The sequence below is a fragment of the Triticum aestivum genome, chromosome 1A (assembly GCF_018294505.1).
Source record: "Triticum aestivum cultivar Chinese Spring chromosome 1A, IWGSC CS RefSeq v2.1, whole genome shotgun sequence".
Classification (NCBI taxonomy): domain Eukaryota; kingdom Viridiplantae; phylum Streptophyta; class Magnoliopsida; order Poales; family Poaceae; genus Triticum; species Triticum aestivum.
Genome location: NC_057794.1, coordinates 1154701 through 1179881, shown reverse-complemented (window position 1 = coordinate 1179881; position 25181 = coordinate 1154701). Strand labels below are relative to the sequence as shown.

Below are 25181 nucleotides of genomic sequence, written 5' to 3'. Positions count from 1 at the left end.
GTCGCCGCCCTGCCGCAGACGCCCTCGCCGCCCATTGCTACGGCGCCGACCGGCCTCGCCGTCGCCGTCCCCTCGCCCAGATCCAGCCGGCAAGCTCCTCCGGCGAGCTCCGGCCTCCTCCACGAAGAACTCCGGTAAGCTACAGTATTTTCCGGCCAACCTCGACTTCCGCACCGATCCGGATCCAGATCTGAGAATCTCTCCTCGGTTGACTTTTTCTCAGAAAACCCTAATTATATTGCCATGTTCATCGTGCTGTAACTTTGCATCCGTATATCCGTTTTGGGCATATAGCATATCAAAATGTTCATCTCAGAGAGTATATCATTTCATCTCATTGCATCATTTTCATCTGAGTTCATCTTGATGCCCGAAATGTTGTTGGAAGAGTGCTATTTGAGTTAATTGTCAGATCTGCTGCTCCAAATAGCTATTTGTCATGTTTGCCATGATTATTGTGTGCATGATATGCCCCTGAGCTCTACATGTATTTTGTTATATGTCTTGTCATCTTTCCCCATGTATTTTTGTGGTGTGTGTGGTGACTAGCACAAGCTTGCAAAGTGGTGCATTCGTTAATGCTGATTTCAGGGACTTAGCAATTCCACTAAGTCCTTGGACTGTTTTGATCAATATGCCATATGTTCATGTTGTTTCCTAGTGATCCGTGCCTCTTTTGAGGATGACCAATAAGGATGATTTGTTAATCTTGTAGTGCTCTATCCATCCATGTATTTGTTTGCAATTATGGAGCACCCTAGATTGAGTCAATCGAGCTCTACTTTTGCTATTTCGTGAATCTGGGCAGATTGTCTACTTGTTAGCGATTCTGCCGAGGATGTTGTAGTTGATCCATGCATGCTATGTCATTGTTCTTGTCATGTCTAGCTTGTATAATGTGTATTCTTGGTGGGTGTATGCTTAGATTGTCATGCCTTGCTCTGTAGTGAGTGCATCGAGCTCGTAAATATGCCTACTTGATATCTGATTTGCATGCTCCAGTTTTTCTCTAAGTCTGTGATCTGATTATGTTTTTGCCATGTTCACATGCTTGCAATTATATTTTCGGATCCCTTTTGACTCAAGATCACTAAGGGACTTTTGTTAAGCTCTTTGAGTAGATCCATGCCATGCTTTACTTTGCCATGTTAAGTTCCTGTAGCATCTAATTTTCATGCTCCAAAGTGTGCTACCTGATCTCAAATTCCAGACAAGTGTTAATTTCACTAAGTCTGAAATCTGTTTACCAATTGCATTTTTGCCATGCTTGTTTGAACCTGTTAATGGATGAATTGGCCGTAGCTTAGTGTTCATATTTTGTTAAGCATCATGAATGGACCCCTGCCATGTATTTTGTTGCCATGTTTGGGTGTTGTAGCATGTTTAACTTGTTGCATTTAGATGGCTACTTGCTGTATATCGCAGACCGGTGCCATATTTGAATTGCTTGCCATTTCCAAACCATACATCCGATTCCGGCGTTCTTTATATCGATTTCAACCGAAATCACCTCACCTTTCCAGTGGCACACTTGGATTTCCAAGTTGAGGCCAGGTTCATTCATCTCTTGTAAAATCTTGCATATGCATCACATGTCGCATCCCGCATAGCATACCATGTTTGCATCATGTTGTTTGAGTTTGCACGTGGTTGATTGTGTTCCGTTTGCTTGTTTGTCTTCTTTGGGTAGAGCCGGGAGACGAGTTCGCTAACGAGGAGCCCGTTGAGTTTGCTTTCGAGGATCCAGTCAACTCTAACAACTTTGCAGGCAAGATGATCATACCCTCGAAATCACTTCTATCTTTGCTTTGCTAGATGCTCGCTCTTTTGCTATGCCTATGCTACGATGCCTACCACTTGCTTATCATGCCTCTCAAATTGCCATGTCAAACCTCTAACCCACCATGTCCTAGCAAACCGTTGATTGGCTATGTTACCGCTTTGCTCAGCCCCTCTTACAGCGTTGCTAGTTGCAGGTGAAGATTGGAGACCGTTCCTTGTTGGAACATTATTTTCTTGTTGGGATATCATTATATTATCTTGTTATCTTAATGCATCTATATACTTGGTAAAGGGTGGAAGGCTCGGCCTCTCGCCTAGTGTTTTGTTCCACTCTTGCTGCCCTAGTTTCCGTCATATCGGTGTTATGTTCCCGGATTTTGCGTTCCTTACGCGGTTGGGTGATAACGGGAACCCCTTGACAGTTCGCCTTGAATAAATCTCTTCCAGCAATGCCCAACCTTGGTTTTACCATTTGCCACCTAGCCTCTTTTTCCCTTGGGTTTCCGGAGCCCGAGGGTCATCTTATTTTAACCCCCCCCCCCCGGGCCAGTGCTCCTCTGAGTGTTGGTCCAACCTGTCAGCTACCGGTGGCCACCAGGGGCAACTTTGGGCTGGCCTACCCGTACGTAAGACAATCTGAGTGTGCCCTAAGAACGAGATATGTGCAGCTCCTATCGGGATTTGTCGGCACATTCGGGCGGTGTTGCTGGTTTAGTTTTACCTTATCGAAATGTCTTGTAACCGGGATTCCGAGTCTGATCGGGTCTTCCCGCTAGAAGGAATATCCTTCGTTGACCGTGAGAGCTTGTCATGGGCTAAGTTGGGACCCCCTGCAGGGATTTGAACTTTCGAAAGCCGTGCCCGCGGTTATGGGCAGATGGGAATTTGTTAATGTCCGGTTGTAGATAACTTGAACCTTAACTTAATTAAAATGAATCAACTGTGTGAGTTACCGTGATGGTCTCTTCTCGGCGGAGTCCAGGAAGTGAACACGGTGTTGGAGTAATGCTTGCCGCAGGTTGTTCTCTAGGTATGCGTTCGCGCTTTGCCTTCTCTTCTCGCTCTCTTTTGCGAACATGTTAGCCACCATATATGCTAGTCGCTTGCTGCAGCTCCACATTTTTACCTTGCCTTACCTATAAGCTTAAATAGTCTTGATTGCGAGGGTGCGAGATTGCTGAGTCCCTGTGGCTCACAGATTACTTCCAAACCAGATGCAGGGCCAGACGACTCCGTTCCAAATGACGCGCTTGAGCTCAAGTGGGAGTTCAACGAGGACTCATGCCGTTACTATGTGTCTTTCCCTGATGATCAGTAGTGGTGCCCAGTTGGGGCGATCGGGACCGTGTCGCATGTTGGGTTGGTCTTTTATTTTGGCACCGTAGTCGGGCCATGAGTGATTGGATGATGTAATACTATATATGTACTTTGTTTGACGTGGCGAGTGTAAGCCAACTATATAGCTTCCCCTTTTATTATTTATTTACATGGGATGTTGTGAAGATTGCCTTACTTGCGACATTGCTTTCAATGCGGTTATGCCTCTAAGTCATGCTTCGACACGTAGGAGATATAGCCGCATCAATGACGTTACACACAGTCCGTTTTGAGAGGTCGTGGGCTAAACCTGGTTGGGGTCGAGTTATGGAATTATGTGTGATGATAACAACAAGTCACATAGAACTTCGTTAGGTACTCCGCATGCAATACAATTCACACAATTGTTAGAAAGCAATTGTGTGTGATGTTTGAAGTTTCAAAAACAACTATTTTGCATAGAACATCTGTACAGATCATGCCACCTCATGTGTTTTTTAGCCCAAATCACAGATAATTAACTCTTCGAAAACATGCCTGATTGACATCAGTGTAAATATATTCTCAGAATAGGTAGTTTTACTAAAAAAATGAGACATCGAGTAGGTAAATAAGATAGAAATTCATCAATAATACTCCACAATCCAGTTCATTACATAATATATATTATCACACACATACGTGTGTGATGATAATTGTTGTGCTATAAATACATTAAATTTAAAGACAAGTAATAAATTAACTAAAAATCAATAGTCCCTCCTAAGGGCCCTTTCCTTGCGTTTGGCCACGGACTCCCTGGTGCGCACCGGCTTCCCAGCGCGGAGGGAGATAGCCTCCTCCTCCGCCTCGCACTCCGCAACATGCGCATCGGCAGCTTCCCGGCGGGCGTAGGCCTCCGCCCTGGCCATTGTAGACGACGCGTAGGTGAGCTCTTCATCGGTGGCCTTCTCGACGCGATCTGCCCACCTCCATGCAACGAGGAGGCGCAAAGAGCCTCTGGCCCTCTTGGCGTTGAAGCGGCCGTCTTCATCAACCTCCTGCGCGTGCCAACGCGCCTCCCGCCAGAGCTCCAACTCCTCCACCTTCCGGGCGGCCTTAGCCGCCTCTTCCTCCTCGCGCTTCTTCTCGTCCGCCTTCATGACCGCCACACGCCTGGCTTTTTCAGCCGGCGGCAACGTCTTCCACAGAGCGAGGTCGAACTGACTCCAAAACCACTCCTCGGTGGGGGGATCAGGCGCGACCAAGTCCGGTGGCGCGTAGGGGTCCTCGTCGTCGCTGCTTGGGGCGAGGTCGTCGTTGCAGAGCGGCACCTTCTCCTTGGCGTGTTGGCTCACCGGCGGCGCCATTGGCGATGATGCAGAGATAGAGTGAGAGAAATTGAGAAGGCGAGCGAGAGAGAATGCGCAGACGAGGATACAGGTGGGACGAGCGGCACGGTATATATAACGAGAAACTGTTGGCCGTACACAGTTTATAGGTTGCTAACAAAATTCAGTAGCCATCCGTTAAGATCTACCAAAAAAAGACAATTCATCCATACCTATATTTGTTCCTTCCTTTACACAGAAAGGCAAACTGACATATGATTGATAGATAGATAGATAGATATAGTACATATAAATGCAACAACATAAATATAATACATCATTCACAGGAATGAGAACCCAGATACTATATAGCGAGTTAGCCACCTACTAGTACTACTACATACCTAATCCTCCTTCATTCTCTTTCTTTCTACAACCAAGAATAATAATAATCGCGCTACGACCGCATCCAAATGAATGAATAGCTACAATGGAGGAAATAAAGCAACACGAGCCATCTACTCACTCCACCCTACCCTACTTGAAGAAGATGCCCTTCTTCCTTCCTTTGCTCTTCTCGACGGCCTGCACACAAACAGAACGCGTCAACATCTTCATTTCAGTTCCATCACATGCCACACAAAAAAAGCACATGCCAGCATTAACTTCAAGTGTGCCTCGATTCGGTGTAGCAAACACAAATCAAAGCACGTTAAAGAGATAAAACAAAAATGCCCGCACCTTCATTCTGAAGAGCCGCAGTATGAGCACGATGCTATCCCGTGACCTGCAGAATGCAAGATTCCATCAGTTGACCATTATTAACACAAACATAAGATGTAAGATAGCCGTGACTTGGTTTAAAACTCAAAACTCACGGGGAGTTCTCTCCAGGCTTGAGATTATACTCGGCACCATCCGCAGACTGGATCGAGAACTCGGTTGGATGTCCATACGGGATATTGATCTGCAAATAAATGTAGTACGAGATTAGTTATCAAATCTGCATACTGAAAAGGCAGCGCAATCGAAAATTAATTATTATCATTAGAGGTGTATAAAATCACACCACTGCCAAATTTGACCAGTCTCTTTCATTAAATTTCAGGAAACCTACTAAATTTATAAAATCACACCACTACCAAAGATTCTGGTACTCATATCTTAAAAGATTTTATCACAGAAAAAAATACTGGGCTTTCTTGTCACTGGGCAGAGTATAATCAGAAGCTAGAACAGAGCAATTTCAAGGGAAATGATTTTTTGGAACCAGACCGCTGTAGCTTGCTGGAATTTCTCTGTGATAACAACGCCACGCTGTCCATTACACTTGATGCTGTAGCCTTCCCTCTTTATTGCCAATACTGCAGGTTCCCACATATCTATAAATCTAACCTGCAGAATAAAAAAAATCAATGGTTACATGACATGAAGAAACAGGTGCGGCAAGAATGCTTTGAGCAAGAAAGGGGGCATACAGGTAGTAGAACTTCATATGACACATGTCCAGCGGAAAGAATTTTCTTGATGAGCTCCTTCATTTCAGGATCTGCACAGATAACGATTCCCTACTCAGCAATATGGTTCTTGTAATATTTTCTGTTGTTGTGTTTAACAACCAGCACAGAACTAGAATTATTTTAGGAATTCTCAGGGGGGATACTGAGCTCAGATACTTCACCAATTAGATCATGACAAGCATGCACAAGTTTATGCTACCTGCCAAAAATACAAATATTTTCTCAGCAAACTCACCACAAGTAATCTTTTTCTGCTCATTAGCGTAAACCTTCACGATCTCCCCCTACAAAAAAAGAAGAAGAAGAAATGCTTCAGATATAATTAAAGATTACGAGTGTCCTACTGAAAGCTCCAAGGGTCTACACTTTCATAGTTTCCAAACAAACAACTATGTCCGGGTGCCTCACTAATTTATTAATGCATACTGAGACAAATCATAATCAAGGGCATATGGTATATGATCCTCAACCTATAGAATCTGTTCTGTTAACAGAACTAGACCAAGCTATTGGTTCCCCACTTATGAATATCAGATGAGAGAATTTACCTTTCTTTTCCGGTCATCTAGAGGCTGGACCTCTATGGCTAGTAAAGAGTCCACATCATCAGCAGTAACCAAATATGTGGGCTGCTTTGCACCTACACCAGGGAACGGTAATATTGGTTTTCCTTTTGTCATAGTACACCAAAATAAAATACAGCAAAAACTTCCTTGCAGCAGGTGAAAACATAATACCTTCTATGTAATTCACCGATCCATCTTCCAAATGGCGTACCCACTGCATGCACAATTTGTTTTTGCAAACATTTAAATTGTAGTGAACTAAAAAGAAGCTCAAAAAGACAGGAATTTGATAGGATATCAGAGCATGTTGAACCACAACTATAAACCGCACCTCAAAATTACAACTCGTGGTCCCGTTGATGGAATACCCACTTGCTTGAAGTTCTTTTCCAGGAAAAGCTTCACCTGTGATTCTTAGCCCATCTATGGCTGGCAGTGGGCCATCCTCTGCAACTGCATATTCATGAAAAAAATGTTTACCATCAGAACTGAAGAAATAAGGAGAATGAAATTGCATAAATCAAAATTATCCAGCACCTTCAGAGAAAGAAGTACTAGGCTCCTCAAGGACAGTAGGAAGATAAGGGTAAGGCAAGTTTCCATCATCGGGGCCAGATGCCGAGCTAGGTGCGCCTTCAGAACCCCACTCCGCAGGAGGTTCTTGTGAAGCTTGGGTCTCAGCTCCCTCGAGATTTTCAGATACATCACTCCTAACAAGGTCTGTGAATGATGGGTTTTGATCCTCGGATTCAAGGTTAAATCGTACAGCACGAGGATCACGCTCAGTCCCTTGCGCTGAAACATCCTTGGTAGTTTGGTTGCTGCATAAACAAGAGAAGACAGACCCAGTAAGACAACCAACTTTGCCATGCCCTGTAGTTGAAAAATACAAACTAACAAAAGGTAATCATAAAAGATAGATAGATCAGCAAAAGGAGAGCGTGAATTACAGATGATACAGAGCTCTTAATAGAACAGTAATAACCTGCTTGGAGGAGAGGTCCTTCCAGCATTGCCATGCTCTGTAGTTGTTGCAGCAGCCTCGGCTGAGATGACCTGTCGGTTGTCATTTGCCAGTAAATCCCAATCCCGTCTAGCTCGAACGGGGGAAGAAATTGGAGATTGTACATGAGAATATGGTTGCTGGGGCACAATGTCAAGGCTGGGTTGGCTCTGGAAATGTGGCAAGTTAGAAGAATATCCATGCATCCAAAGAGTAAAGGACAAAGCCAGTGTAGAATCGTACAGAAGCAACCAATGCATTTCCAGGAGGAGGTGACTGCGCAGGACCACTTGTATTATTTGAAGATTCGGCACGCCAAGGAGTAATCTGGTACTGTGATTCCTTCAGTTTCTCCTGCACCATCCAAGTTTGCACACAAGACAACTTCAAAGTTCTGTGAGAGAAAATCTTCACTAATCTCTGAAACATAACAAGCCCACTACTGGCCAGGACGTAGGTCCATATAAGCTACTGTCTCAACTCTCAAGAGCAAACTCCAAGCAAAGCTCATTGTGACTCACCTCAGAAATAATGAGTTTCTCTTGCAAATGCGTAAACAAAACCTACAAAAAAAATACAGTCTTAATAAAAAGTTATGTAATACAGGCCCAGGTTCAACAAAGCAAGGAGCAAAAGGAATCATATATAGTGGCAATAAACAGAAGAAAAATGTAAAGTAAAGTTAGCCTTATACTCCTTCTGGTCTCCGGACCGGTTTACAGGGCCGGGGGAAAATATCGTGTAGACCGATATAAAAGGCCAGCAAAGTAAATCCCTTCCCTGCCTGGCCGTCCCGCATTTACCCTTGTAGACACACGCGCACAAGAGTGAAGTCCGGAGGCGGAAAGAATTCACAGCCAATGGATGGCATGCATGTCCGAGGTGGAACATCATTAAGGAGCTTAAATTGATGTGGTGCGCTCTGCCTTGGTTACCAGAGATTTTTTAGCTGGCCCTCTAAACCGGCCTGGAGAAAGTATTCCGTTAAGAGGTTTGGTTGGAGCAGCTGTCCTTTTTCTTTTCTTAAGCCAAGCATAAACCTCTAAGTTAGAAATCGTAGGTGTTTGTTGTCTGCTAAATAATCTGTATAGTCTACATCACATCACATCACACAGAATCCCTATTGAGAAGATAGTTAGCTCTCTCTTAGTACACCTAAATTCCATAACTAACTTCCTGATCCACGGCTCCATGTTGTACAAACTTATTTGGTGAAACTTGGAATTTAATCAAGTCCAAAATAAGCATAATGTCGGCACACATAGTCACATATATAAACTGAAAAGGGGTACATACCTTGAGATTGCCAACAATTGATTGAGCATCATGAACAGAAGGCTGCAGATTATATTCTGACAGAATAGGCAACAAAGAAGATACGAAAGTTGATCTCTCTTGATGTGCTGCCTATGGATTACAAAAGGTACATGTCAGCATTACATCACCAAACTAGACAAAGAACAATTCAAGAAGATAAGGGGACTCATAAGTCATAACACATATAAAATAAGCTTCTAATAGAAATGGCTAATAGAGTAAGAGACTAACGCATTAGTTCTCCTATTCTCTGGGTGATTCCATTACTACTGGCCAGTTTTATAATAACTTATTAGACTAAGCCCTGGCCACATATGTTCCAGTGTTACTTTGAATATACACAGAGGTCATAAAAAGTCACCTACACTTGTTTGAATGTGGAGCAGAGATGAAGTTAAGTTTTATAAACGCTTCATTTCACGCAAGAAAACTAGCTATATTGGAAACAAATGCCTCCAAATGGTTCCCAAACGTACAGTAAGGTTGAATCAAGCATAACAGTGCAACGTCAGTTCGGTATTGCAATGTTAACTGCCTCTCTGAATTTTAACAGAAAGTATAACAGCGAAGAAAGTTACCTGCAATGCGTATGTCAGACGGATGTTCTCTTCGATGATGTCTTGTCTATAGGATAAAGCTTTTGACGCAGCATCAACCAAATCTTGTTGCTGCTGATCAAATGCCTGAAAACAATGTCTTATAGAATTAGTCTGCTGTATTCCAAGATGGTATTTTAACCTGATAAGATGAAGATACTTACCATTCGCATATATGCAATGCGCTTTTCCAGAACATGTTTCTCATTAAGTATTTTGGCTTCCTACCAAGAAACACAAGACGCCGGACCAAAGACGGTCCAGTTAGATTTTGTGGATGCATGCCGAAAAGCGAAAACAGAGAACGTGGAAGGGGGTAAAAAAAGGTAAAGCAATATTTTGTAATGCAGTATGCATGATACCTTCACTGAGTAGTCAGCAAGGTGTCTTCTTAAATGTGCAATCTCTTCTTCATGTTCTTTGACCTTAACAAGAAGATCCTGTGCGAGTAAATATCTTTATCAGGAACATGAGATCCCATATGCGCGCCAGTACAGAGCAAGTGAACAATACATACCTGCTTCCAGATGATGTTTGAGCTCATCTCCATGCCTTGGCCAGCTAAACTGAGCCTAGAATCGTAGTCTCCTTCCCTGCGGTTCCTGGAATGAAATGCTATTTTCTGTATCACTGCTCTTCAGGCAAGAGATAAGATGCAGAGTGATGGGAAGAAAAAAAACTAAGCCGCACTGGTTAACATGCGATGGAGGTACCTAGTGGGTGAGAGGGATCGAGACGACGGGGTAGAGAAGTGAGACCGCACGCCAGCCTCAGCAGCGATGTGCTCCCCCGATGGCTTTCTGGACACTCGACCGGGCTGGTCGCTGTCCAGGTACTTTTGCTTCATCACGGCGTCGTGCAGCGTCTGCTCGGCAGGCCCATTCTGGTGACCAGGCAGAGTGCCCTGAGAGCCTGGCGGCGAAGACGAGGTGCCAAGCAATCTTTGGTCCTCCACCGTCTGATTCCCCACCGAGTCTCTGTAGGGCTCGACGGCCCGGTCCTGATCCAGAAGACTACTTGTAGAGGTTTGGTTTATAGCCTCGGACCTCTGGTAGCAGAATAAAAACATTACTAATATTTCTTATCTCAACATGATGAGAAAATATAGATTAACATGTAGATGCAGTTAAGCGGTAAGGATGAGGTAACTTGATAGTGTCCCTTGTCGTTTCGATGTGCAAAAAAAGAGGAAAAGCATGAGCAGCGTTAACTGGCAAGGTGGCAATACAGAGTGAGGCTTGCACAGGATGTATGAACAAACCGCAGGACACTATAAAACATTACTACTATTTCTGTGCCTCTGGTAGCAGATAAAAGTAACATCACTATTTCCATCTGCACATGATGGGAAGAAAATGCAGTAGTAATAAGCAGGTAGGCACAGACAGTTGCCTGATATGGACAACATTCTTTTATCTCCTCATTATGATGTGCACAAAAGGAGGAAGCCCATGATATGAGCAGCGTTAACTGCCTGACTGGCTGACTGGGTGGCAATACAGAGTCAGGCTTGCACACAATGTATCAAACAACTGAAAGGCATTATTATGCATACGTGCATACATACAAGTACATACATACAAGTACATACATACATACATACATACATACATACAAGTACATACATACATACATACATACAGAGAGGAACGAAATGTGCAGTGGTGAGAGCAAGTTTTGGTAGATCTGGCATTGGTGGAATTAACAAGGGCAGGAGGAGCGCAGGTGGCGGCGGTGGCATGAGCAAGGCAGAGACAACGGGTGAGGGATGGATGGAGGGGCTTACGATTGCGTCGAGCTCCCGGGTCTTGCGCATCAGCTCCTCCTTGAGCCGGCTGTTCTCCTCAAGCTGCGTTCAGTTGAGTTGGTTGGTGTTGTCATTAGCACCGCCGCACAGGAACAGGATTCATCTATCATTCATTCGTAGAGAGTGAAATGGGTGAGGGAGAGGGACCTGACCTGGTGTCGGATGGTGGCCTCGGCGTCCTCGACGGCGCGCATCACCTGGAAGAGGTTGTTGGTGCCGGCGTCCGAGGCCAGCCCCCGTGACAGCTCGTCGGCGTCGGCCATGGCGCGGCGCGGCGATGCGGACGGGATGGGGGCGCGGCGTGGGAGGCGAAACCCTAGGCTGGATGGATTCAGTGGAGAGGGGAGTGGGGAATGGATTCCAGAGGAGAATGATACGATGCCTCGGCCTCACATATTTTTCTCTTCTCTTCTCTTCTCTTCTTCCCGTTATTAATTTCATCTCATCCCATCCGCGGCCGGATCCAACAAAGATCCGCAACACTGAGTATATAATTCCACGCCTCTTTTTCAAACATTTTATTCATTTATTATTAAATTATATTATATGCTCCCTCTGATTCGAATTAATCAATTGACGGAACCTCCGTAGAAAATCAAATTCATATCAGATATAAAATTCTACCGAGGGAGTGTCGTTTTTGATACATACAGAGGGCGGAGCCGTTAACAGGGAATATCCGTCCACCTTCGACTCTCGCGCCCAAGCCTCTTTTAAGGCATCAACACTCGCATTTCCTTTCTCACGCGCATGCATTATGGTCAGAATCCTCTACATCCTCGCACTCCTCTCTCGCCCTTAGGGATGCCTCTCCAAGACCTGAACTCCCGCCTTCCTCCCTCACGCCCCTCACGGGGGTGAGGGTTCTCTGTCGATGTATCGATAGAAGGGTTTCCCTTGGACGCATGTGGCCGTTGGTTCTACAACTTTCATCCAACGTCATGTGCTTCCCTTATCCATCTCCCGCCCATCATTCGCACCTTCACGTCCACCGCCCTCAAGACATAATCACCTATTCTAACTCCTTTTGCATCCACATCTTCTTGGAGGCTAATCCCGGTATGCCCTCAATCGATCTAATACTGGTACGCCCTATGCCGCTTTGGACATTGTGAGATCATCATGGACCTTCACTCCATGGCGGCATGGAGGAGGCGCTCTGCGAGATGTCACTACCGAACCAACGAATCCCACACGAGAAAATGTGTGGCGCGCAAGGTCTTCTCGGCCCTGTCCCTCCGCCACACTTGTCTACCTCAACATATAGAAAAATTAAAAGTTAAAACATGATAAGTTTAGGTTGTGCTAGAAGCTACCGCATTCCAGTAATAACGGAACACAGGGCTTGCTTCCCAAGAAAGCAAAACCGCACTAGAAGGAAACTCATTATGGTGGATTAATTAGCTGCCTTACAATTTCATATAGCCATGCAGTTTCCTCCAATCTTGATACGAGTTTCCTTATATTATGTGGTACGGCACCTCCTTTGTGAGACCCGAATTAAAGAATCACGCGGACATCGGAGGATCGGACCAATTCATTGATATATATTACTTAACTATCTCACAAATACCCTAAATTACAATAGGAGGCAAAAACCTTGGGCAACTAGCTACATACGAGTTCTTTGTTCCTTCTTAGGTTTTACGGTATGATCCAAACAATAAGCAAGAAACTCATGATCATACAATGGTAAAAGAACATAAAGCAGACAATGCTTGATTTGAAAAAGAGAAACGGTAAGTAAGGGTGAGGGGATCTGAACTATTTGCTTCAATGGGTGCTCAGATTGGGTTCATACTTATTAGCAAGGGCTTTTAAGAAATGCTATATCCGAGAGGGAAATAGTATCCTTGGTGGACTAATAACCCACGAGTGTAGCGGACCACAATAGTCTTTGGGTGAAGTATAATTGCGTGGTCAAATCTGGCATATCTCGTGTAGGGGGTCCCGATCTGGCAGCCTTAGCTAGATGGTAACATGACAAAGGGGATGGGGGTACGAAGCAGAGGTGATCTACCGCGAGATGGTATGAGAATGAACGTGTCTCTACGGCACTGGCACCTCTGTTTATATAAATATTAGGGTGCATGTGGATATGGATAGGTCGGTTGTATCTAGGGGGGGGGGGGTGTGGTGGACTGCCTCAAACCTTGGGGTGCACGACGAGGCTTCGGATCATTTCTACTTGGTACGTATTCTTGGACGAGACGGATGAAGGCCATTAGTTGATGGGTATTCTTGATTGTGAGGCTGACTGAAGGAAAAACTCCTCCTTACCGCTACATTTGTCGATGGACATGATACAACATGAGCTACTATACGATGAACGATGTTTATCCTCTGTGGGCTACTTTTGTGAACACCATCTCCAACCCAGTTGGCTAGAAAAAAAATTCCACTTTGTCAAAAACAAAACAAAACAAGAAGCGGCTAGAAAGGATGTTGAGAGGGCTTTTGGAGTCGTGCAGGCACGTTTTTGCAGTTGTTATAGAATTGGAGTAGGCGAGCCGTGCGGTTACTGTCCCCACAACCATCTTCTTCATCCCATCCCCATCGATTCCGTTCCGTTTGTCCCCGCATCCATCCATCCACCCACCCAAACCCTCGACGCGGAGGGAGCGGAGGCGACGGATGCGGGTGGATTCCAAGGTCGTTCCGCAGCCACCCCCAGATCTGACCAAACGGAATGGCGATGCGGGGCGTCGATTTCAAGTGGTACGCCGTCCCCTCTCTAACCCTCGCTCGCTCGGTTCCTCTATCCACTCCCCTTTCGATCCCCACTGTTTCTTTTTCTTCTTCTTATTACTGACTGATGAAAATGTATGTATGTATATGAATCTGATTGCTTGCTGCAGGTACGACGGCTTCTTCCTCTCCATGCTCGCCACCAGCGTGTACGTCTGAATTGATCTGTTTTCATTTCATTTGCTTCTTCAATTTTCTATGTATCTATGAATGCCTAAGTGTTTGCTCGCTTGCTTGCTTTGGTCTCATAATATAGAATCATCGTGTCCATCAACTGGAGGAGGTACCGCCTCTGCGCCCACCCGCTCCACATATGGATCGTCGTCGACTACACCACCGTCTTCGTCTTCCGCCTCCTCATGTTCCTCGACAACGGACTCGCAGCAGGGATGGGGCTGTAAGTTACTAACACCATATCATTCTTCACCTTTTCCTTCATGTACCACCACCATTCTCTTTCGCATGCCCATACCTAGTATAATTGCATACTTCCTAAGCTAGGAACTTAGGTTAAGATTCATCTACTCACTACCAGGACAAGAAGGGACATTTCAGTCTCTTCCTTTCTAAATCATCCAACTGAATGAATATTCTATACTACATTTCATCTTCATCCGAATACCTAAATCATACTACATGTGTTACACACACTGAAACCTCTATTAGAGTGAATGTGCAGTTTTTGGATTCAGTATAATGCTCTGCTTAGCCAAAAGAATGCAAAGCCTCTCGTGTTATTCCAATCAAGTGAATGTTCAGTTTTGGATTCAGCGTTATGCGCCACTTAGGCAACATAATTTAAAGCCTGTAATCTACTCTCCACACATAAATTTGGATAAGTAAAGCTGGTATCAGCCCGAATTGAATAAAAAATGCCAGCCCAAAAAATGAGCTACTAGTTGAACGTATTATGCGCCCCCCGACTTATTGGCATGTTCTTTACTTAAACATGGTCATAACCCTCTGAAACTAGTCTGCCAGTTTTGGAGGAACCCACAGTCCGTACTTTATGGTGACAATGACATAATTTATCAGAGCTAGTATTGTCAGTGTCTTCGAGCATTGTACACATTATTTTGTCCTAGTTACTGCCTTATTTTCCTTGCGTCACCACAGGGCAACACCGGCATTTTCCATAATCTGATTTTTTGGGTACCTTATAACTGTTTTTTATTCAAGCACAAGTTGGGCTTTAAACACTTTTGAAGATAATTAGAGTTACACTGTCGGTAGAATTCTGTGACAGTAGTAACAATATATGGAATAAAACAAGACATAATTACACAGGCATTCTTGTGGATTTGTGAGTTCATACTACGTGAGGTAGGTACTTAGGCTAAGATTCATGTACTAACAACTAGAGTAAGGGACGCAGTAACAATTTATGGTGGCATCATTTACCAGAGATAGTAATGTTAGTGTCTTTGAGCGTTTTACACATTATTTTCAAACACAATAGCGCAACGCCAGTGTTTTGCATAATCTGGTTTTAGGGATGCCTTAATTTTTGATTCAAACAGAACTGTGTCTTCATATATTTCTGAAGAAAATAAGAGTTAGCTGTGGCCTGTGGGTGTTTATGGTTCTGTAATTAGAGTTACATCGTTGGTACAATTCCATGACAACAGTAACAATATTCAATAAAACAGGACATGGTCATTTCTTTTGATGCATTGGCACTCTTTAAGACAAAAACAATTTTCTACAACAGCAGATGGTACTCTGCCTATTGTTGGGGGTCTTATGTCTGTGTTTTAAGATTACTACCTCTCTACCTCTCTTTTTTCCGAGAGAACCGGATTAACTTGTAAACCTTGCTGTACATCAATGACATTTTTGTGTAACAAATCACAGGGATCTTGGATGGCAACAGAGATATACTCGTTTCTGTGGGAGGATAGTTGTTCTGTCAGTCCTTGTTCTTCTTCTGTACCCCTTCCTGTGGGTTTGGACTGTGATAGGAACATTGTGGTTTAACAGTGCAAGGAGCTGCGTAAGTTCTTTATCGTGGAAGCAAATTTTACCATCACCATACATGGAGAGAATTGCTACTCACTGCACATTCACCCCGTGTACAGCTGCCAGAGGAAGGACAAAAATGGGGCTTCCTGATATGGCTGCTTTTCAGTTACTGTGGCCTCGCCTGTATTGCATGCGTGGCTGTTGGAAAGGTACTGCTGCATAATTTGTCCATACAAAATCAAAGCTTGAATGTGATTGAAATATTATTGAAGTGCTGCTTATACATGATTATTATACAAAAGGTGTCAATATTTAGCTTTAGGAAGGTTCATGTCAATGAAAATCTACTGATGTAGCATATCTCTTCAATCTTCATAGACTATTCTAGTTAGTTTAACCTGCTTGTGTCTTACTTGGCTGCAGTGACATTCATGTCTATTGCCCTTTGAATTGAAGGTATTAAACTTCTGTTTGATGCGTGTACTGAGTTGCCAATTCGACATTGGAGTGTTCAAATTTGATTTGCATCAGTTAGTATCATATCCAGTTACTAAAAAACATGACAAATCTGTTGAGTGTTCTTTGTATTTGCACAGGACAAACTGAACCAGTGACCATGATTGTGCTGGGCTGTTATGATTATCAGTGGAACTTGACATTTTCCATGTTTTTATTTCCATGGCAGTGGCTAAACCGAAGGCACGCACTCCGCCTGAGGGCACAGCAGGGGATTCCGGTCTCTGAATACGGGGTAATGCTTCCGTTTATTTCTGTACTGACGTTGGATGTAGGAAGTGATCTGTCAACATTAGAAGCTTAAATGCATCAGATCAAATTATCACAGATCTTTATCGGTACTACTTCTGTTCAGTGTGTCCAAAGCAGTCAGGATTACCTATTATAATGCCTCGGTACACAAGTTTCAAATTCAAATCTACACTAGAGCTTGCTAGCTACCTTATTTCTAGCAGTAGGAAGGTAATATGGCGGCGATGGCGTAATTAACGTTATGTTGATGTGTGCAGGTTTTGGTTGACATGATTCGTGTGCCTGACTGGGCATTTGAGGCGGTCGGCTTGGAACTGAGAGGAATGGGCCAGGACACTGCATACCATCCTGGTCTTTATCTGACAGCAGCCCAGGTGAGTCGCTCACACAAATTAAATAGGTGTAGCAATTCACATGGACGAGAAGAAGAATGCGTCTAAATGTGCTATTTTTGTTGTGGTGCTTCATTCAGAGAGAAGCTGTGGAGGCTCTTATCCAGGAGCTCCCCAAGTTCATGCTGAAAGCCGTCCCAACAGACTGCAGCGAGTGCCCGATCTGCCTGGAGGAGTTCAAGGTGGGCAACGAGGTGCGGGGGCTCCCCTGCGCGCACAACTTCCACGTGGAGTGCATCGACCAGTGGCTGCGGCTGAACGTCAAGTGCCCGCGCTGCCGCTGCTCCGTGTTCCCCAACCTGGACCTGAGCGCGCTCAACGGCATCCGCTCCAGCAGCGAGATGCTGCAGCAGGACCGCCCCTCAGGGAGCAGCGGTGGAGAGGCGGTGGTGAGCCGGTACGTGGGGCCACAGCCGGGGCCGGGGCAGAGCTACCTGGTGCGGCTGCAGGGCCTGCTGCTCCGGCCCGTGGTGGGGCATCACGGCGGTGATGACGCTGAGGGCGGGCGAGCGGTGGTCGTTGATGGGGCTGAGGTGGCGGGCGGCGTGGTGGTGGTGGTTGAAGATGGGCATGAGCTGCGGGATCGCTGAGAGGGGGGTTGGAAAACATGTTTGGCGTGTAGATTACACATGTATGTATGTATGTATGGTTGTTACAAAGAGAGACTCGTTGAAAGATTTGTTGCTATAGTGAATGGAGAGGTTATATGTATGGTATGTGTAGGCTCCTGCTTTCTCTTTGTAGTAGTACTCCATCCGTTCCTAAATATAAGTCTTTCTAGATATTTACAATATGGACTATATAGGGATGTATATAGACACAGTTTAAAGTGTAGATTCATTCATTTTGTTTTGCACGTAGTCCATATTGAAATATCTAAAAAGACTTATACTCTCTCCGTTTGGAAATACTTGTCATCAAAATGAATGAAAAAAGATGTATCTAAACGTATTTTAGTTCTAGATGCATCCCTTTTTATCCATTTTGATGACAAGTGTTTTCGGACGGAGGGAGTAGTTTGTATGTGTAGGATAGGCGGTTGCTTCTGCTTGTTGATTTGTTTGTGATGGATGAGAAATATGTGTGGCATCGAGTTTTTTTCATTTTATAGGCGTCGGATAGGGGGTCTCGTCGAAGATCACCACCCCCTCCTTAATTGTCGGCGCCGACGGGCGGGGGTGTTGTGATCTGGATGACCTTCACTCGCCAGCGTTGAGAACCACCCGGAGCCACTGTCAGACTTGCTCATCTTTGCAGTGTGTGGACGATGGGAGTGAAGAAGGAGGGGGGTAAACTTTTCAGTCACCGTGTTACCACATTGTAGCGGCTCCGTTGAGCCCTCCGTTCATGTTTGTCTGATTGGCATGAATGCAGGTAGGCGGCTGTCCTCTCGTGCCCGATTCGAGAAGATGTGAATACGCGGCGATGCTTCGAGAGCTGAACACGTGATGAGGGTTTTGCCGGGGCCGCTCAGTTGGGTGCCTATGTGGTGCACATCCGATTCCGGACGCCCGCAAACCTCGTAGCACTTTGCTGCTGCCGGTTTGTTGGATTTCAAATATTCGGCCTGTTTTTGCAGTTGTTTGATGGACGGTGTTGGATGACAAAAAGTGTACGAGGAAGAAGAGGAGGAGGAGGAGGAAGAAGTTCCGAAAAAGAAAAAAGAAGGGACACACAAAAAAGTAATTTTTGGGTGGAAGGCAAAGAAAGAAGGCAGAGGAGAGGAGAGGAGAGAACAGAAGAGGATAGATAATCCAACTCAACTGCTTCTCAAACTGCTGCTGCTGCTGTAGAAGGGAGGCGGCGCCGTGTGCATCGCCTCCTCGACTCATCGATCAATCGAAAAAGAAAAAAGATCTCTTCTTGACCGCCTTGCTGGGGTGGGTTGACGCCCACACAGATCTCAAGCTCAGGGGGCGACTCCCGTCTCATCTCATCGGGGCTCGGGGCAGGTCCAGGGAGGGGGATGGACTCCAATCAGCCGTCGCAGCCGCCGGCGCCGGCGCCGCAAGGTCCGTCGTCTGCTTCTCTCTCTTTCTCTGCCCCCTCGATTCCCCAATTCGATCGCTGCTGGCCAACCCAATTATCCTGTCCTCAATCACCAGCAGCAGATGCCGCCGGCGCCGGCGAGAAGCAGCTGGCTTTCGAGGCGCCGCCGCAGCCGGTGAGGGAGGAGTACGTGCAGAACGCCGTCAAGTTCCTGTCCCACCCCAAGGTCAGGGGCTCCGCCGTCGTCTACCGCCGCTCCTTCCTCCAGAACAAGGGCCTCACCAACGACGAGATCGACGAGGCCTTCCGACGAGTCCCCGTACGCATCGCCACTCGCTCTTCCAATTCCCCATCTGCTACTCCTGCTTGTTCTACTAGTAGCTAACCTGCTCTGCTCTGCTGCTCTGCTGCTCTGCAGGACCCGCCGCCCACCACCGCGTCCCCTCCCACCCAGACCCAGTCCCCTGTCCCAGCCGCCGCCCCGCAAGCTTACGCGCAGCCAGCGGCAGGGCCCATCGTCGTCGCCGCGCCGCAGCCCAGGCTCACCTGGTACCGCGCCTTCATCGCCGCCGGGCTGCTGCTCGGCTTCGGAGCCAGCGCCGCAGTCTTTGTCAAGGTAGTATACTATACCTCCCCTCCTCTATTCTCTGCAGGTTTCAGACCTTCTTATCTCAGCCATTAACAGCCAGCTTACCTACCTGTTGCGCAGAAGCTGCTCCTTCCCAGGCTCAAGTCATGGATCCGCAGGGTCGTCGCCGAGGGCCATGAGGCGACCGAGCTCAAGGCCAAGATCGACGAGGAGACCAGGGAGGCCGTCAAGGCCTCCGCGACGGCCGTTTCCGCCATCGCTCAGACCAACCAGGAGTTGCTCGCTTCCAAGGACGAAGGTATCCTACCTAAACACTGCTCCTTCTTAGTTCATCACACTAGTTCAGTTACCTGCATATGCAACTTTATCTTCATCTCAGTTGATCACACCGTTTCTGTTTATCTTATATCAATTCTACTTATGTTTTGGCAGAAAAGAAGATACTTGTGACTTTGACGCAAGCCCTGGATTCCCAAGCAAAGGTGTTGAAATCATTGAGTGAGTCGTTGAGCCATAGCAGGGACTCCGTAAATATTACAAGGGAGGATAGGTTTTCGCACTACCGCCCACTGGAAGAGCATGCCCCCTCCGCCACAAGGAATGGTTAGTATCAAACAAAATCTGTGCACCATTTCACTTTGTTGTACTCCCTCCGTCCGTAATTACTTGTCACGAAAATGAATAGAAACGGATGTATCTAGAACTAAAATACGTCTAGATACATCTATTTTTGGGACGAGTATTTCCGGACGGAGGGAGTATTTGTTTTAGGATGCAAAGTTAATCTAGTTACGGCAGGAACAATGCTGAAAACCTTAAAGACTATCTTGGCCCATCATTTAAAGGGAAGGCTTGTTTTGCTATGCTGTTCCACTTCCCATTAGCCAATGCCAAGCTTTATTTTTTCACCTGCATCACAAGATATCCACCTTATGTCGGCACAATGCTGTATAAATCCATCTGCGTCGTTTCATAATGCTGTATAAATCCACCTGTACCGTTTCATACTCCATTGTTCTTTCTTTGCATCAAACACGCTGCAAAGCTGGTCTAATTATAGAGGGAACAATGCTAAAGACCTTTGACTCTATGCTGTTCAACCTCCCATCCACCCTGTATCGGAAAGTGCACAGCTTATCTTGTGAAAATGTCACATAAAGCCATACGCATGCATGCATGCCCTAGATCAGACATATTTTACTATGACTGTCGACGCATATAACTATGAGGATCTGACCAAATTATTGTTTGTTTGACCACAATGTTTAGGGCCTGTTAACACTCCATGGAGACCTCCTCAGGTGTGCACTCCTTTTCTTCATCCTGTTATAACACTTTCAATAATATGCTCATGCTTTGGATATAACTGTCCGATTACTGAACTGCTTTTCCTTTTTGTTAGCAACCTAATATGTATGGTGCCCCAAACAGTGACTTCGGCTCAGGTCAGCATCTCTTGCTAAGATCCATTGGGTGCTTCCGTCTTTCTTGCTACTTACCATTGGGTGTTTGCTGAGCAGGGAGGCCTTCGTTTGCGCCAGCACCTACTGAACCTACCTCCGGGTCATATTCAAGATCTTATGTCGAGGTAAGAAGCCAATCAGGTTATATAATTAATACATCTTGCTTTTGCTGAAATATTGAATATGAGCTGGATTGACTCTTGAACACACACATTTGGTGTTGCATGATGCACATTATATTGGGGGAGATTATGTCATTTGCTGTAGCAAAACCTTCAGTCTAGCTTTGGATGATTTTCACACTTGAGTTAATTGACTCAAGTAAATTATGTATCGAACTTTACTTGCATATTGTCTGACCTGTCTTTGCATGACATTCCGACTTTCAGCAGACGGTGCAGCGAGGGGATAATAGATCTTCTGGGACCAAGGTATGATATGATGACCCTGAGCCTTATCTTTGCTGCAAACAAGAGTGCTTCTTTTTACTAGACGCAGCAGTGTTATAACAACTGACTAACAGTGTCCTATCTCTATTGCTAGACGCAGCAGGCATTGGAGATGCTGCAACACGCAGAACAAAAGCTTGCTTATAGATCCAACGCCTACTTGAGCGAGGATGGATCATACTCCCAAGCTCAGGACAACTATGCCCCCTCGTACCACCAGAACGGGAAGGCCCCTGATTTCCATGCAGAGGAGCCGAGGCCGCTGGCGTACAGCAGCGGTGTTGTGGAAAGGCCGCCGCCTCAGCGTCAATGGGTCCCCCCTCAGCCTCCAGGTGTCGCCATGCCAGAAGCGGCGGCTGCTATTCGTCAACAGAAGTCTCTTACGAAGCAACCGTCTAGCGACACGTCCGAGGCTGCTGGTGAGGTGCAGGTGAACGGTGCCGCGAGCTCGCCTTCCGTCGCCGCCGCTGAAGTGCCGGTTAATGGGAGTGCCGCAAGTGATGCTGGACGCAGCGAGATCGAAGAGCAGGCGGAAGCTGCTGCTTAGACAGCTGGACCACCCCGACAATCGCCACACAATCTAAAAGTTCCAAGCAAGATCCTGGTAGATGATATGGCAGTTTGTCGTAAGTTTGTGAACAATGTTTGGATTGCCGCTGCAGCAACAGCCACGGGGCGGCTAGAGATGGAATAAAAGAATAAGCCAGACTTAAAATCTAGCCATATGTGATGATTGTGAGTTTAGATTATGTATGTATACTATCTGCTGTACACTGAAAAAAACAAGAAAATATTGTTATGGTTGTGCCATCTGTACAAATCTGTTTGTGGATTGTTTGATTATCCAGGTTTTGCCGACTATCGTGTTGTGGGTCAGATATCATATTGCTTGTGATGCTATAATGCATTGCTTGTGATGCTGATATTGTTGTTGGTATGCATCATTGAGGGCTTTTGGTATTCTGTTGTGCATGCATCACCCAAGATGCCAAAATTCAGTTGGATCTTGAATGATGTGGTGACTGCTGTGCTGATGGAGATCCAGCCAGCAGCCTGACATAACCACTGATGTCAGTTTCAACAAACATCAATTTTTTTGTTTGCTTGGTCTTATTATCATCAGCCTGCAACTCTGCATAAAAGCTTCCTTTTTTTTGGTGCTGTTTGCTATCTCAGGTTGAAATGAAGATGGCAACCAGATCAACTCACTCCAGGATTGCAGTTTCTTTCTGGCCTATCAACCACAGATGAAAGGTACTTACAATGAAACCAACTGCATTTTATCATCATCATCATCATCATCATCATCATCATCATCATGCCAAGGGGAGGGATCAAGCACACCATAGCTTACTTCACTGGTAGCAGGTAGATATATATTACACATGGGCATTAGAAGCTCGATCATCGCCAGATCGTCTCTGCAGCCAGTATGGATCGACAGACACCGGAACATACCGGGTGAGAACTAGCAGCTACGATGATTCGAGCAGTAGCAGCACCTAGCAGGACTAGGGTTCATAATAATATACAAGAAGACCAACTGGATCACTGACTAAACTAACTATACTAGGAGGCAGGAGGAGCTTATCTCCATCTAGCAGAGCAGACCAGAGCATGGCTGGGCTGAGCTGAGATCAATGGTGATGAGCAGCAGCTTAGGTGGAACTAGACTAGAGCTAGTAATATACAAGAGCACCTAGATCACTAGCTAACCATCATACTAGGAGGCATGGAGAGCTTATCTCCATGTAGCAGACCAGAGCATGGCTGAGATCAATAGTGATGAGCAGCAGCTGAGGTGGAAGGCCCTGCCCTGCCGGCATTCAGCGCCCGGTCGACCTTGACCAGAAGGTGCTGCATCTCTCCGGCGAGGCTCCACGCGCTGTCCTCCTTGCCGAGCAGCGTTGGGCCGGTGAGGGACGCGATCATCCTCTCGAGGTTCTTCCGGACGTCCGTGAGCGGGATCTTTGGAGGGGGCGGCGGCGGGCGCAGGTACTGCAGCCGCGCCGCGGCGAAGTCGCCGAGCGTGTGCACGCAGCTGTAGGCGGCCTCCGCGGCGGCGCTGCTCTGGAACACGACGCGCGCCTGTTTCTTGGTGATCTCGGTGCTGGGCTCGATGAGGGGGCCGAAGCCGCGGAGTGTGGAGTGGAGCTGCTCCTTGGAAGGGAGCTGATCGGCGGCGGTGCCCGGGGCGAATTGCAGAATGAGGGCCACCGGCTTGCTGAAATGCTGCTGCCCGTTGACAGCTTTCTTGTTCTTGGCCGGCTTCTTGGGTGCGGAACTGGCGCTGCCGGTGCTGCTGCTGTGTGTGGCAGCGAGCTGAGCAGAGCAACCCGCGCCGGCGGCACTAGCAGGCGCACCCAGTGCGAATGTCACCTTCTTCTTCTTCTTCTTCCTCTTGCTGGGTCCAGTGCCCCCTAGTGCTGCATCTGCATTTGATGGTCCAGCGTGGTGGGCTTCCCTGTGGAGGGCGAAGAAGCCGAGGAGAAGGCCGGCGTCGACGCCCCCCGTCCCCGGGGGTTCGTAGGGGGAGGCGGCGCAGCGGTGGAGCGCGGCGAGCAGGTCGGGCGCGGCGACGTTGGCCTGCCGGAGCCGGAGGAGCAGCGCCGGCCCCTTTCTTGGAGGCGGAGGCGGAGGCGGGGTGACGATGCAGTCGTCGTCGTCGTCGCCGTGGAGGGTGTTGAGGATGGTGGGGGTCTCGTAGTCGGCGAGGTACCTGCTCCGCTTCCGCGCGCGCTTGGCCGTGGCCTTGTCCTCCACGGCCACCGCGAGCGCGAGGGTCTGGGCCCCGACGCCGGGCGCCGCCGCCGCGGGTGGGGTGTCCGTCTCCATGAGGGCGCCGGAGAGGGAGGGGGGAAGCGCGGCGGCGACGGCGATCTGTGGATCCGGTAGCTCCGGGGTAGGAGTGGGGCGCGGTTAATGCTGGCTGGGGGAGAAGAAGGGAGGGGAAGTGGGGAGGAGGAGGAGCTGACAGTGACAGTGGCTGCCTCCACTCCACTCCACTCGTACGTGCAACTCTTTCCGTGCTCCTCACAAGTGGAGCTCTTTCTCCTTGGTCTTGGGTGGGTTCAACCATGGATGTTTTCTTTACTCCTTTCCACAACACTACTTGTCCCTCCTAGTTGAACTTGAAGCTGGTTGAGCAAATGCAGGTAAAAAAGAAAATCATCATCTGTATATTGTTTGGTTGTCTGCATTGCAACAATGGTAAGATTAGGGCTTGATATTTGTGCTTCCAGAGGTGAGCAGACGCGTTTGGTTGCGTGCAGCTAGTGGCTTTGCTCACCCCTTTCAAACATGGTGGCCTCACCACCGAAATGCACCAGGCAGGTCACATACGAACAGTGCTTCATAAGAGACATCACGTAGTACAAGCATAGGTTCAAGACAGCACGGAAATATGATGCCCTTGCACGCCCCCCCCCCCCCCCCCCCGGTCCTGAACCCGGCTAAAGTTTAAAGGATCATCAACAACAGACGGGTAGACAAAAACCGACCAACTGGAGGGCATGCTGGATGCCGCCCCGGTACCAGTGCTTCTGGCACCTCGCCTTGCACATGATCGAGCTACTGGTGTTGGAGACCTGGACCTTGAAGCCG

General features: G+C 46.9%; 3 protein-coding genes across 6 annotated transcripts in view; 2 read left to right on the top strand and 1 right to left on the bottom strand.

Moving 5' to 3' along the window:
• LOC123183899 (uncharacterized) overlaps positions 1–11685 on the bottom strand; it is a 16833-nt gene extending 5148 nt beyond the window's left edge. Inside the window, exons 1-21 of one of the 2 annotated variants that reach the window (XR_006492901.1) lie at positions 11371–11685; positions 11198–11260; positions 10125–10459; positions 9929–10013; positions 9774–9851; positions 9576–9635; positions 9394–9498; positions 8795–8905; positions 8020–8061; positions 7742–7852; positions 7481–7668; positions 7033–7316; positions 6827–6948; positions 6667–6709; positions 6478–6569; positions 6165–6213; positions 5888–5958; positions 5685–5804; positions 5288–5376; positions 5151–5196; positions 4847–4994 (exon numbers count right to left, since the gene is read on the bottom strand). Coding sequence is in view for 1 of the 2 variants with exons in the window: in XM_044596293.1 (XP_044452228.1) it covers positions 4947–4994; positions 5151–5196; positions 5288–5376; positions 5685–5804; positions 5888–5958; positions 6165–6213; positions 6478–6569; positions 6667–6709; positions 6827–6948; positions 7033–7316; positions 7481–7668; positions 7742–7852; positions 8020–8061; positions 8795–8905; positions 9394–9498; positions 9576–9635; positions 9774–9851; positions 9929–10013; positions 10125–10459; positions 11198–11260; positions 11371–11481 (2253 nt within the window). In the remaining variant the exon portion in view is untranslated. Of the gene's footprint in view, positions 1–4659; positions 4995–5150; positions 5197–5287; positions 5377–5684; positions 5805–5887; positions 5959–6164; positions 6214–6477; positions 6570–6666; positions 6710–6826; positions 6949–7032; positions 7317–7480; positions 7669–7741; positions 7853–8019; positions 8062–8794; positions 8906–9393; positions 9499–9575; positions 9636–9773; positions 9852–9928; positions 10014–10124; positions 10460–11197; positions 11261–11370 lie in introns of those variants that run through there. The other variant, XM_044596293.1, reaches the window with a different exon arrangement.
• A 2005-nt stretch (positions 11686–13690) lies between these two features.
• Positions 13691–17953, top strand: LOC123183883 (E3 ubiquitin-protein ligase SIS3). Its single transcript, XM_044596292.1, has 8 exons — positions 13691–13936; positions 14077–14115; positions 14223–14363; positions 15821–15959; positions 16045–16137; positions 16614–16679; positions 16954–17070; positions 17169–17953. Exons 1-8 carry the CDS (start codon positions 13908–13910, stop codon positions 17676–17678), a joined length of 1134 nt encoding a protein of 377 aa, XP_044452227.1. The 5' UTR covers positions 13691–13907; the 3' UTR covers positions 17679–17953.
• An 850-nt stretch (positions 17954–18803) lies between these two features.
• On the top strand, positions 18804–22421 carry LOC123183847 (peroxisomal membrane protein PEX14). 3 transcript variants are annotated; one of them, XM_044596290.1, is made up of 10 exons: positions 18804–19100; positions 19194–19396; positions 19496–19693; positions 19787–19964; positions 20099–20269; positions 20936–20967; positions 21069–21111; positions 21187–21254; positions 21522–21560; positions 21673–22421. In XM_044596290.1, the coding sequence occupies exons 1-10, from the start codon at positions 19055–19057 to the stop codon at positions 22123–22125; spliced, it is 1431 nt and encodes a 476-aa protein (XP_044452225.1). In that variant the 5' UTR covers positions 18804–19054; the 3' UTR covers positions 22126–22421. The 3 variants fall into 3 exon arrangements, with proteins under 3 accessions (XP_044452225.1, XP_044452224.1, XP_044452226.1); XM_044596289.1 differs by having other exon boundaries at positions 21519–21560; XM_044596291.1 differs by having other exon boundaries at positions 18818–19100; positions 19197–19396; positions 21519–21560.
• The last annotated feature ends 2760 nt before the right edge of the window (positions 22422–25181 follow it).

Excerpts from the sequence above, each read along its gene's own strand:
- LOC123183847 (XM_044596289.1), top strand. The coding sequence starts at position 19,055 with ATGGACTCCAATCAGCCGTCGCAGCCGCCGGCGCCGGCGCCGCAAG. Across the intron at positions 19,101-19,193 it reads GCCGGCGCCGGCGCCGCAAG|CAGCAGATGCCGCCGGCGCC; the intron begins GTCCGTCGTCTG and ends CTCAATCACCAG. Across the intron at positions 21,112-21,186 it reads AAACAGTGACTTCGGCTCAG|GGAGGCCTTCGTTTGCGCCA; the intron begins GTCAGCATCTCT and ends TTTGCTGAGCAG.
- LOC123183883 (XM_044596292.1), top strand. The coding sequence starts at position 13,908 with ATGGCGATGCGGGGCGTCGATTTCAAGTG. Across the intron at positions 13,937-14,076 it reads CGGGGCGTCGATTTCAAGTG|GTACGACGGCTTCTTCCTCT; the intron begins GTACGCCGTCCC and ends TGCTTGCTGCAG. Across the intron at positions 14,116-14,222 it reads TCCATGCTCGCCACCAGCGT|AATCATCGTGTCCATCAACT; the intron begins GTACGTCTGAAT and ends CTCATAATATAG.